Below are 13,075 nucleotides of genomic sequence, written 5' to 3'. Positions count from 1 at the left end.
TGTGTCTGCTGCTGTATCAGCGGATAGACAGGCCTATAGGGTGTGCAGAATTATTAGGCAAACAAGTTTTCTGACTACATCGTCCATTTTATGCACATTTTTAGATGCATCCTAGCATCTCTTTACGAGGGTATGTCCGTCCGTCCGTCTGTCTGTCCGTCTGAAACGCATTCTTTAAATTGTATAATTGGATATTACTACTCAAAGCACACGCTACACACCAAGGCTAGATGACTGGGTTAACACTTAACCTCATTTAGTGCTTTAATGGATCTTGTGTTTTTGTGTGTGCATCCAGGATGTGTTTGAGATGCGCTTTGCCAAGATGCCGGACGAGTGTGCAGGTGCGCTGAGCCCGTCGGGAGGTGGAGGTGGCGCGGCAGGTGGCGCGGTGGTCAGCAAAAGCACGGGCAGCAGCGGTGGCAGCAGCGGTGACTCCTCCAGCGGTGACTCCTCCAGCTCCGACTCGGAGGAGGAGCGCGCCACTCGCCTGGCAGAGCTGCAGGAACAGGTGGGTGCGGAACAGGTGGGTTTCACAAAGACCGAGGACCGAAGAATTGAAATGGTTACACAAAAAAAAGAAAATTATGACCCTGAATAAACAAGAAACTTGCAACCTGCAGAAAAAAACTCTTAATTTTTCTTCTTTTTCTGCATCTTATACTTCTGCACCCTTTCCCTTCCGTATAGACACAACCTCCCAAATAGAGGAAGAACATTACGCTAGAGGTGACCCCCGCCCCCCTTTTCACGCAAGCGTTGTCAAAAATCTGTCAAAAACTGGCTTAATGATGTGAAAATGTCCATCAACACATTATATAAGGACAATAGTTGAAGTGTGTTGCTAAATGTCTACATTATTAATATAATTTGATTTTTAAATGTATTTTATCGAGTCATATGATTTAAGTAGATATTTAGCCTGCTATTTCAAATCTGGTCTTTGATTAATGTGTTGCTTCATATTCGCACTGTTTCAGTCCATTTTTTGACAGAGGTGGGCGTGTTCTCCATTAATTTGCATTGAGTGAAGGCACCTACAGTACCTACACAAGATGGGAGGTTGCATGTGCCGTTTCCCAGTGCTGTCGCAAATTGCTGTGTCACCTCTAGTCTTATGTTCGACCTCTATTCTATGGCCTCGCCACTTGTATTACTATTAAGCCCCATTGTACCGGCTTTTTGGCTGCACTTCCACCAGAATTCCACTGGGGTCGTCGGTGGAGACCAAAATGAATTAGACCCAATGGAGCTAGACTGCTAAAGGGGTCAGTTTCACCTAATTCTTCTCGAACGCGTCCAGATTTGAATCTATTTTTTGAGCGTTCAACATTTTGGATCAAAAGTTTAATGACGAGTACATATGTAAAACGGTGTATATCCATTTGGTAGAATGTTGGGAATTTTATATTTTTATATTGGTCATTCCATTGCATTGCATTCCAAAATGCATTTTATATGGGTTGAATGGCAAGAATTCACACATAGGTGATAGGACCTCTGAACAGTCATTTTCAATCGAAAAATGCAAAAGTCAAAAATGGTGGATACTCCGTTTGGAAAATAAGCTCATGTGTCCCTTTGATTTTTTTACAAGAGGAGTTTTTGTTGCTGACAACTCTAGTGTTCTGCTCTGTGTTTGTCACAGACACTTGAAATCACTTTCAGCAAATGCATGCCTCCAAAAATCTAAAACTCAGATGTTTATTTTATACACCCTCTTTCGAAGACAACATTCGAATGACTAGAGAAAAATATATATCTTGATAAGGGCACTTTGAGGGTTATAGCTCCACAGTACTCCATTCATTCTGGTCTCCAAAAATTGAGCGCCTCACATGGAATGAGAGTGGCACTGCAACCAAAAACGCCTCATTCGGAAACTGGAAATGCACCGTCAGACCAATGAGTGACCAATCTGGTCTTCCTAGAAGAATCTGTGGTATAGATGTGTTTTTTTTTTTACTTGCCAACACCCTATTCTTATTGTTAATCGTCACAAGAGAAATTACATAGACACCGCCCAAGCCTTGACCTTCCCTTTTCCACATGGTTTTGACACATCATCCTTCCTGCAGCTAATGGGATCAGCCAAATATGATTGGTTCCCAAGTTGCAAACCACAACTTCCTCCCCACCTATGTGTGGCTTCTCCCCTCTGTGCTTTCTGCTTGCTTTCTCTGTGACCTGAACATTTAGCCCTCTGCTGCAGTTAGAAATCATTTTTGACCTGTCCCAATCCACCTCCCAAGACCACCATTCCAGCTCATACATGGAAAGACAGTCCCACCCCCAAAACCAACCACCACCATTAAGCATGGCTAATCCCACCCCTTTCATTTTGTCTTTTTGTTTTGTCAAAGAAACGGGTCGTCTTCTGAGTATCCATGCACCCCCTTCCCCTGACTCTTGTTTGGCTTTCTCAGCAGCGGTTGGCTGAAAAGAGGCCCAATGATTCCAAGCGGGAAAGTAGAAACGGGTTTCACCAGGTGAACTGCCTCTTACCCACCCCCACCACTCTGCACAGATTAGCATACATCATTAGCACCCCCAGATAGTGATATCCCTTTAGTATCATATCGCAGGAACTATCTGTGACCTATTACAGTACTATGGGAACTCCTATCGGCTGTGCCAATTCACAAAGCATTTTTATCCAAAAAAGTCAATCAAGCTGAATTGCCGATGGCTGTCAGTCAGTTACAACAGTAACCCAGACGTTTTGACAAGTGCTACTGCCAAAAAGCAATCAGCAGAAAGTGTGCTACAGTGGCTGCGTAACATGAGGAGCAGTGGAGGGCTAAATGCTATGGTTGGTTTAGAACCATTGTCTGCTCATTTTTTGATTGCTGGGTTGTAAATATTGATATTTCATGTGTGAGTGCGTGCATGACTGTATGGTTGAGCGATTGAGTGGCTGTATGTATGTGAATGGATAAGGTATGCAAATTATCGATTAATTCATTTATCCTCAGTTGACCTTATCGATCGACTTACGATTAATTGATAAGCTGTGTTTTTTCCCCTAAATCTCAATATTGCCTGAAAAAAAACTATTACGAGAAAATCTGATGTAAAATGACTTAATTAATGTTAAAACATGACTCTGAGAGCTAACTTTTGCCACATGCCTCACATCCATACTGCATTCAGCGTCCAGCGCCAGTTAGCCGATGGTGAAATTGGTCTCCTGCAGTGAGTGGGTCGGCATCGAAATAGCCATTGTAATAAATCTCTACTTTCCACCCATTTACAAGGCTCAAAGTTATTCAATACTTCATTCCGTAGTCCCAGGGTTGTTGACATGTAAAACGAGGCATAGAGAACTTCGGTAGTGCACAGTTAGTATAGATACAGGTTCAAGTTCGGAGAACTTCACTAGGTGCCATTATCTTTGATTAAGTCACGATAAGTAGATCGACAAGTACAAATTAGGATAAGAAATTTCATGGAAATGCATGGATTCTCAAAGCTTTAAGCAGACTGTGTGTGCTTCAAGCAGCTTCGAGAAACCATGCATTTCCGCAAAATTAATTTAATGGTCCGGAAATTACTAATGAACTTGGTTGTGTGTGTGAGTGCATGCGTGTGTGGCAGCAGAGCAGTAAAATGGAGAACATGGTTCGCTCTGATTTTTCACTTGTCTGTGGTGGTAATGCAGGCCAGTTTGTACTACAGCTAGTTGACGCCTGTGAACCTTCTCCATGTAGAGATTCTCTGGTGGCAGTATTCTGCATCTCTCACAACGTACTCCCCGTCTCTTCCCAGCTGAAGGCCGTCCACGAGCAGCTGGCGGCTCTGTCGCAGGCGCCCGTCAGCAAACCAAAGAAGAAAAAGGAGAAGAAGGAGAAGGACAAGAGCAAGAAGAAGGAACGCGACAACAAGCACAACAAGGCCAAGGCTGAGGACGACAAGAAGGCCAAGCCCGCCACAGGGCAGCCGGCCAAAACGGCACAGCAGAAGAAGGCCCCTTCCAAGAAGGCCAACAGCACCGTCCCTGCCACCAGGTTAGTCTCCATGCACTGGGACACTCACTGCTCAACAGGGCGAATACAACGGCAGCAACAAGATTAAGCGACAGAGAATCGCCAGAGTGTGCAGCAAGAGCGATGAAAGCGATAATTAACAGTTAAAAGCAGAATGCAAGCATTCCCACATTCCGATTGGCTGTGGTGGCGGTCGCCTAATTTGCATAATATACCGTCTAGTACAACTACAAACTGTTGCTCTAATCGCCCGTAGTCGCCCGAATCGCTTTTGTCTCTTCTCTTGTCAGCAACTCAATACAAAGTCAATTACTTCCGTCGCTGGTATTGCTCCTGTCACGCAAAAGTATTGGCACCCCTTCAATTCTGTCAGATAATACTCAATTCCTTCCAGAAAATGATTGCAATCACAAATACTTTGGTATTAATATCTTAATTTGTTTTCCTTGAAAAAAAAGAATGAACAAAAAGTCAAATTTATGATAATTTTACACAAAACTCCAAAAATGGGCCGGACAAAAGTATTGACACCCTCAGCCTAATACTTGGTACCACAACCTTTAGACAAAATAACTCTTCCGGTAACCATCGATGAGTTTCTTACAGCGCTCTGCTGGAATTTACTGCTGGAATTTGCAGGATAGACCATCCTTCTTGAGATTTGTAGGGTGCTTTCTCCAAACTGCCATTGTGAGATCTCTACACAGGTTTTCTATGAGATTCTATATGGGATATTCATATTTCCAGATAGAAGACATTTGTTGAACGTGGTTATTTGTGCATTCAGGGCTTCACGAATAGATCTATCAACTCATGGCTTCTGATTTGGGTAGATTTTCACAGTTACCGTGGGAATGATGTTAGAGGCCAGTTCTGAGCTGAAGCAAGTCACCACGTCTGTGAATTTGTCTATGCTGTCGTAGCTCTCCCTAAACATGTCCCAGTCCACATCAGCCAGCACATCTTGAAGCAAAGTTTCTGAATGATCCGACCCGCGTCTAACCTCTCGTAGCGGCGAAGTCGTTGTTTATACTTCCGAAGCAGCATGATGGCGGCATGGTCTGATTTGCCAAAGGCCGGGAGAGAGGACTCTTTGTAGGCGTCTTTGAATGGCGCGTAACAGTGATCTTAAGTGTTTTTCCCTCTGGTTGGACACAAGATGTTTTGGAAAAAGTTTGGCAGTACCTGCTTCAGATTTGCCTTGTTGAAGTCACCGACCACTAACAGTGCAGCGTCTGGGTGGACTGTAAGATGTTTGTCAGCGCATTGTCAGCATTGCATGATGTGATTACCAGGGTTCGCTTGGGTGGGAATGTAGACAGCGATGTAGATGACAGCGAAGAACTCCCGTGGCAAATAGAAGAAATATTCTTTCACAAAGCTGTGCATGACATCATGTTGGGGACTAGAGACCCGAGATGCTATTGTGTCTTTGCTGAGGGGGGTGTCATCAATGTGACATCATCGCTAAATTCTGTTTAATACAATGCAATACAATACATATCCTCTGAGTGCTTCAAGTACCTATTAATTGTCAGTGGTTGCTAACCGGCACAACCACCTTTGAAAGCTTGACATCGATAATCTATTCGGTAAAGTATGCATTTTTGTATTTGGGAAAAGCAATGCCCACCAGTACTTTCACAACAAGTTCCAAACAAAAGACCTTTTATTATGTAGTCGATCAAGCAGCCACCACGTCATATTAACACATTGACTACCAGTGGTGTTTTCAGAATCGTGTCGTAGACTCCCAGCGTTCTAAACCTTTTTTAGGTGTTTTTTGTACAGTCATAGCATATTATGATGTGATAGGGCCACCGAAACATGCTATGGCTCATTTGAAAGGTGAGCCTTTCACCTCTTAGTGCGTGAGAACCGCATGTCTGTACGTGTTTTTATTGCCGAGCTATCGTGACTTAAACCAAGGCCGCTATCTGCCCAAATCACCATGGAATGGAGATATTGAGGCTTCTGTCAATCATGCACCGTTTCAGAATCTGGCGCTTCTTCTTCTTGTTATGAAATTAATCTTGCGCTTTTTCACAGAGACCAATATATACTAGACACATCTCCTGCTCTGCCACCTCCCCCTCCAAATGTATCAACCAACCAAACGCATTTTCGCCTCCGGAAGTACGTTTCAGTTCCTTGTGTACAATCTGTTCCTGCACAACTAATCTTTGCAAACATCACACGAAGTGGGTCGTAGTCACACCACCACACGCAGTAGGCAAAACATATTCAAAAACACGTCACTAAAGGTATTTAGTCCAGCGTCGACAACAAAATCCGTTAATCGGATGCATTTATTTCTCCGATCCTGTGGGGAAACAGCAGGGCTGTGCCATGCATGCGTGCTACTGTTTACATAGCAATGCTAGCTTCACCGACAGTAGCAGCCAGCTTCTCCTGTTCACTACGGCGTCAATTTCATCATGGGGGTAATAAATAAACAAAATTAAGAATCTGAAACTTATCTGGTTGCCGATCAATCAAATCTGAGGTAAGGGTAATAATCCAATCACAGTTCACAATGTGTAGGGCAGTAGGATCTGGCCAAGGTTTGCATTATTCCCCAGGTGTGTTCAGTCGAAGTGAAAGTGTTGTCTTCTGTACTAATTATTGTGTGAAGCATATTATAAAGCGCCATAGAGTGGACGCTGACTGTAGCCTACTGTAGCACTAAGGAAACAACATACAAGCACGATCCTTGTGTTTATAAAGATGACAGCATCGCAGACACTTGTGTAGGCTACACAGAGAGGGGAAAGGGCGCAACAGTGATGTAACCGACGCAGAGCAACAGTTCCATACAGTAGGCTACAGTTATGAAAATATTGTTGGGTTGGCGCCGATCCTGGAGTTGTGATTAAAATGTCCAGATGATGACAAACTTTTGACTGTCATCTATGTCTGTTCTACTTATCACATAGCTCCCAAAATCACACACAATAAGCATTTAAGTGTCTAGTTATGAAATATGCAATAAAAACTGAAGTAAAAGGGGAGTAAAAACGGGTTTTCCAGTGGAAGAAGAAGGATTTCTGAGCGCTCTTGTTCTCCAACTCTGTAGACTCCAAACTGTAGGTGCTCTTGAAGTAGGAAGACTAAAGTCTTTTCATTTAGAACATGGTGGCACTAGGGCCAGCTTCAGGCAACTCCACAGGTAGACAAGGAAGTTTTAATTAAAAACCCTTTTTCATCTGGGGCATGGTAACACTGGTAAAACTGCCAACCGGTTTCAACCCACACTGGGTCTTCATCAGGGCATAACCCGGGTTTTCCAGTGGTTTGGTAGTCAATTTGTTAACACCTTTTTCCTCCCCCCAGGCAACCAAAGAAGGGCGGTCGAACGGGCGAGACTGACGAGGAGGAGGAGTGTCTGCCCATGACGTACGATGAGAAGCGGCAGCTCAGCCTGGACATAAACCGGCTGCCGGGGGAGAAGCTGGGTCGAGTGGTGCACATCATACAGACGCGCGAGCCCTCGCTGCGCGACTCCAACCCTGATGAGATCGAGATCGACTTCGAGACGCTGAAGCCATCCACGCTACGCGAGTTGGAGAAATATGTGAAGTCCTGCCTACAGAAAAAGCAGAGGAAACCGCAACGTGAGTCGGGACACACACACACACACACACACACACACACACACACACACACACACACACACACACACACACACACCATTATTTGTTTTCATACTCCACATCTGAAAGACTTTTTCCTATCAATTGAGTATTTAGAAAATCGCAAACAAGCGCACCCAATTTCAGGCCATATTTGGGAAGCCCGGTGTCTTGGAAATGTAAGGCATGCATGTCGCATTGAGTGGTGTCACTGTTTGTAGCTTGTTCTAGATTTCATACAGAGGCATTTTGATATATTCAGGTAAAATCAACCTCTGTAAAACCAGTTATGACGTGAGCATGGCCAGTCTGAACTCCTATGTGAGGCTTAAGATAAAGTTTATTATTAACTTCATCACAGTGCAGAGGGGGCAAAGGGGTCAGTTGTCCCAGGGAGAGGGGTCCCAGAAATGGGTTCTCATGGCATTGTATTTAGAGATGGGCCCTATAGCCTGGTTCACACCAGACGTTGTGTGTGTGTAGCTTCGGCGCCCCCTGGCGCACACTACTGTCTGGTACACAGCCATAGAGCAATAGGCTGAGAATGTATTGCTTCAAAATCAACGGTAACTCACATTGAGGAGTCACAAGACAGATTAGAGACTATATTGACTCTTTAAAGATTAACAGGAAGGTTTTTGAAGGAATTTGTTGGTGAGGAGGCCGTGCCGAAGCAATAAATTCTCAGCCTATTTTCTGGTTGGAGACGGAGCGTGCTCTATGGCTGTGTACCAGACGGTAGTGTGTGTAGCTCTGCTCCGCCAGGGGGCGCCGAAGCTACACATACACCGTCTGGTGTGAACCAGGCTAGGGCCCTATGCCCTGGGTATACAGTATGTTGTTGGATGTGTGTGCACAGTTCTATCAATGTATTAACAATTTGTATTACTTTTTTTTGTTCTTGCTTTCCCTCGTCTTGGTCCTGTGCAGAGAAAGGTTCAGGACCGGGTTCTGGTGCAGCTCATCAGAGCGGCAGTAGCAGCTCCTCAGACTCTGGAAGCAGCAGCTCGAGCGGTTCCAGCTCAGACAGCAGCGACTCTGACTGATCTCACACACACACACACACACACACACACACACACACACACACGTGCCACAAAAACTGGACAGACGGAAAGACACATATGGCCTCCCATCCCAGTTCCTACACCCTTGTTGCCCTTAACACCCCTATCCCCATGAGAACTGCTACTTTTTACCTTTCTTTTTTCCTTTTTTTCTTTTGACTCCCTAGCAATACCCCGCCCCCCCACCCCCTTTTTTTATTGGCTATGTCATTTTTCCCCCCCTCTTCTCAACCACCTCCTCTGTCGTGAGACTTATTTGTAACGAGTGTTGGGAGGAGCATGGGACGTTCTTCTTATCCAATGAAAGGCTTTTTTGTTTTGAGGAAAGCGAATCAAAATGTGCAAAATATATGAGAAGTGTTTTCACTGGCTTTCAAAAGGGATGCCCCATCCCTCCATCCCCCCGGCTTCCACATCTCCCATCAACCAACCAAAAGGAATTCTGTACAACCACGACAAAGAACACAAAACATTTTTATGTATTCTTGAATGAAAAGAGAAAACAAAAACAGTTCCTAAACTTTTTGTACAATTATTGTGGGAAGACAAAGTGTACTCTTTGCTGTCAATTTTACAATGCCATTTCTTGGTGATATGGTAAGGATGGGAGTGAGAACGTACTCCTGTTCGTCCAACTCTGCTTGTTTCCAACCCCTCCAGACAGACCACCCAAAAATACACCAGCCCTCACTCACGGATTTCTGATCTGTTCAGCTTCCCAACTTTGCCATCAATTTGAGATGTTTGCATATTCACCCTGGTTAGTTGCACAGATACCGGCTCTTTGATTAAAAGCCTACGAGATGACGATTTCACAATACTGGCGTTACGTTGTTTCCTGTTTGCTGTCGACACCAGGCGACTTGGTCCTGAATGTTGGGTCTGTATTCTCTGCGTTTAGTTTCGATCACTGTTGATGCAATACGACTTTCTACCAGGTGGCGGCTGGAGAGAGATCATTTTTGAAACAGCATTGAGCTGCATAGCATTTAGCGAGGACGGTGTCCAGGGTTTTCTGGTTTTCATTTTTTTTCCAGGTATGTGAGCTTACGTCAAAGATTTTCTTAGTAGATTAAGATGATTCAAGCTCCGCCCACCCCAATACAAAAGAGTTTGCTCAAGTTTGGTCTCGTTTTGGAGACGTTGCCCCTTGCTTCCTCTTCTCTTTTTGTGGTGTTTGGTGGCGGCTTGCACACGATGTGCGCTACTGCCATCTACAGCTCTAAGGGAACTCCATTTATTCTCAACCTAAAGCCACCAAAGGTCTCCTAACCGAAGGTGTCCTAAAAGGACGTTCATCTGACCACATGGATACAGGAAAAGCATGGGCTTGAATCATCTTGCTCTACTCTACTCTCTTTGCTAACGTCTTCTGGAGGGGAGGGCAATATCATTCAGCAGATTGTCCCAACAGGGCAGCAGACATCAAGACAATGCTAATTTATTTCCTTTGATTATTTTCCATTAGAGACTGCAGTATATGTGTAGTGTTTTTTGGTTTAAGAAGCTAGCTCAATTTAAAAAATGACCGGCCATGGTGTCACAACACCATTTCAGTGGCTCAGTGGAAAATGTATGATTGATTTGTGTGTCTGATGGTTATTTTAGACATATTTGTAGACATCAAGTGCTTCAAATATTTCTCACTGTATATTATTTCCTTTTTAATAACCCCAGCTTTGTTGTAGATGCAGGTTTATTTTTTCTTGTTGGAGATGTATGACCACTACACGTGGCGTTCAATGTGTGCGTGTAAGTAAGGATGTATGTCCACACAGGCTTCAGTATCAACTGTCTGTCATCTGTACAGATGAATGTATTCAACTCAAAGCAGCTTTTTGTACCCTGGATGCCACTTCATGGGGGTACAAGAACATGATCAACTCACCCTGAATCGTCTTTTCATCTTGATGGAACTCTGAAGTGATGTCAGCAACCATGTCAAGGTTCCCCTAAGCGGTTTTAAATTCTAACTTGTCCCTTTTTGTGCTCCTGAAATGAATGAGAAAAAGAATATACAATGTGACGAATCGTTCAGAGTCTTCCTCTCAAAATGCCATCAGATTAATTATTTTGAATGTCGGTTCTAATGCCTGTAGTTTATCGGTGGGTTGACGACGCACAAGTCGGGCACATTTCTGAAGTCATCATGTCTTGGTGGAATAGGCGTAGAGTCCCTTTTCTCCATTTCCCTCCTCAGCGTCACATCTGTCTGGCCCAGCCCAGTTCCCCCCTCAGCCTTTCAAAGGCTAATCCAGAGAAGGAGTTTATTTGGATTGGGTCAACATACATTTTTAAATACACATAATAGCAGATTTCTTTTTTTCCCAATCAGTTCAATAGAATTAACATTGTTGGGGCAAGATTGTCATAGAACACTAAAATATTTTATCAAATGTTATTTTGAATTATATATGTAAGATATATAAATTGAAATGATGTTCTATCTCAGATTTATCTTGTACATGAATGCACTTATTGCAGAAGAAGGAATCCCCAAATAATATACATCTCAAGCCAATGTTCTTAACAAATTCAGGTCTGTGAGAATGATGTTACTAAAACAGCCTTTAAAAGAAACTATATATATATACAGAACTATGTAAGAAAAACACGCATACGGATACAGTACATTTTACCCCCCTGAATACAAAAACTATTCAAATTACATTGTTTTATATTTTTTTTTAAATGAAAGGTTTTATTTTTTACTTTCTTTTGACATGCATGCCAGTCTATTGTTATCTTTTTTTCCAAGCTATTTTATATTTCTTTTTTCTTGTTCCTCTCTGGGAAAGGGCTTGATGGGAAGTATGAAAGGTTTATGGAGTCTTGTTAGCAGTGAAAATGGCTCTCTGTCATACCCGTAGACCTGGTGGGTATACCAAGAACATGGTTCAGTAGTAAACCAGATTCAGTTAACCTTGTGGTAGGGGTAAGTCATCTAATAGAAGTGCCTGGAGTTCTAAATTACTAAATTATGCCTGCAGGCACATCTATTGGCAGGTTTAAGACTTTCTGTGGGTTAACTAAGCCAGGTTTATCACTTAACCATGTTCTTAATATACGCCCCCTGCTGTTGAGTTGGGGTGGGGGGATTGGGGGTGTTCTGACGTGGAATCTAAGATATGGTGTATTCACTCACTTGTGCGACTCTGTATTCCCCATGTTTTGAGTTTTCTTTTGTTACCTAATGTTTTTTTGTTTTGTTTATTTTTTCATAAAATAAATGAGGAAAAAATAGACTGTTTTTAATTTCTGTGCTGAGCTCATCATCGGTTCGTCGCCGTGGAGAATGCTACTACTTTGCATAGCATACGTGTCAAATATTCAGCAACTGGTGCATAGACTAGTGGCCTTGCCCTCTGTACACCTCTGGTCAATTAGAACTATTGGTGATGCCACCTGGCTACGTAGACCACTCTTGCTGATTAAATTCTGTCTGGTAAGACATTGGCCTCATAAGATTGACTTTAGTAGCCTATTGATTTTTTTTTACGTGACATTGCATTGGTAACCATGTGTAACAGGATTGCCTTTTTTTTTTTTAACTAATTTTATACAAATGTTTACACATCATGTATGCTATACCTTACAGGGGAAAGTGACATGGATGTTTTGGATGGTGGCTATTGACTGCGATTGCTATACTTTGATAGGCTGGGGTCAGCTGCAACCACATAATGTTCATTAACAACAGTGGCAGGTTAACATTTAACTTAAAGAAAACCAAAAGCGGTTTGAAATCACATTGATGTTGCTGACGGCAAGGTCTATCTTATGAGGCCAACTTTCAAGCCAGGAATAATTTTAAGGCATATGAATCATCTTGCCTCCAGCAAGGTTATCAGTGATTGTTCTTCAAAAGCTTGTGGGATTATCAGCACAAATGCAAAACTCAAGTTATTCCTTGGGCCAAGTAGGCCTTACCCAAATATTATAGTATATATAGGCTACAGGGGCGTAAAGTATACCCTCGCAGCCCCCGCGAGGCAGGGGGGCCCATACGAGGTGGGAGGCCCACATGGGCCCTTGAATTGAAGAAACTGGCCCCTCCACATGATATTAGGCCCTCTTTTTTCGTTCGGGGGTCCATTCTTGGTAGCTTGCAGGGGGGCCTGAAGTACTTGCATTACGCCAGTGATGTGCTACCATCGGGTGGTACAAATTCTAGTTGTGATTTTTTTTTTTTTTTTAATACCTACATATCCCTAGTTTGTTTTGATAGGTAGACCTCTGAGATCGGTGGTTATCACCTATTTAAGTATGCCACCCCATTTTGAATCTAACATTTAGACACCCATTGCACACCCTGTTTGAACCCATGGATAAGGTACTTGTTAGTGGTGTGTGATAAATAATGTTGGTGTTGGTATCAATTTCATTAAAT

At 43.2% G+C, this 13,075-nt stretch overlaps 1 protein-coding gene and 1 long non-coding RNA gene across 4 annotated transcripts in view; one reads left to right on the top strand and one right to left on the bottom strand.

Moving 5' to 3' along the window:
- The window catches only part of brd3a (bromodomain containing 3a), a 30,599-nt gene extending 21,403 nt beyond the window's left edge, over window positions 1-9,196 (top strand). For 2 of the 3 annotated variants that reach the window (XM_063211029.1, XM_063211028.1), the window contains exons 7-10: window positions 299-526; window positions 3,769-4,007; window positions 7,320-7,600; window positions 8,549-9,196. In XM_063211029.1, coding sequence (XP_063067099.1) covers window positions 299-526; window positions 3,769-4,007; window positions 7,320-7,600; window positions 8,549-8,664 — 864 coding nt within the window. In that variant the 3' untranslated portion in view covers window positions 8,665-9,196. The remainder of the gene's footprint in view (window positions 1-298; window positions 527-3,768; window positions 4,008-7,319; window positions 7,601-8,548) is intronic. The other variant, XM_063211030.1, reaches the window with a different exon arrangement.
- On the bottom strand, window positions 405-10,672 carry LOC134458609 (uncharacterized). The gene is made up of 3 exons (XR_010036594.1): window positions 10,574-10,672; window positions 8,508-8,660; window positions 405-499 (listed from the first exon to the last, which is right to left on the bottom strand). It is a non-coding gene; the product is annotated as an uncharacterized LOC134458609 (long non-coding RNA).
- Window positions 10,673-13,075: the final 2,403 nt, after the last annotated feature.

The sequence above is a fragment of the Engraulis encrasicolus genome, chromosome 11 (assembly GCF_034702125.1).
Source record: "Engraulis encrasicolus isolate BLACKSEA-1 chromosome 11, IST_EnEncr_1.0, whole genome shotgun sequence".
NCBI lineage: Eukaryota > Metazoa > Chordata > Actinopteri > Clupeiformes > Engraulidae > Engraulis > Engraulis encrasicolus.
Note: the sequence above shows the minus strand (reverse complement) of the source record. Positions and strands in the feature narration are given on the sequence as shown.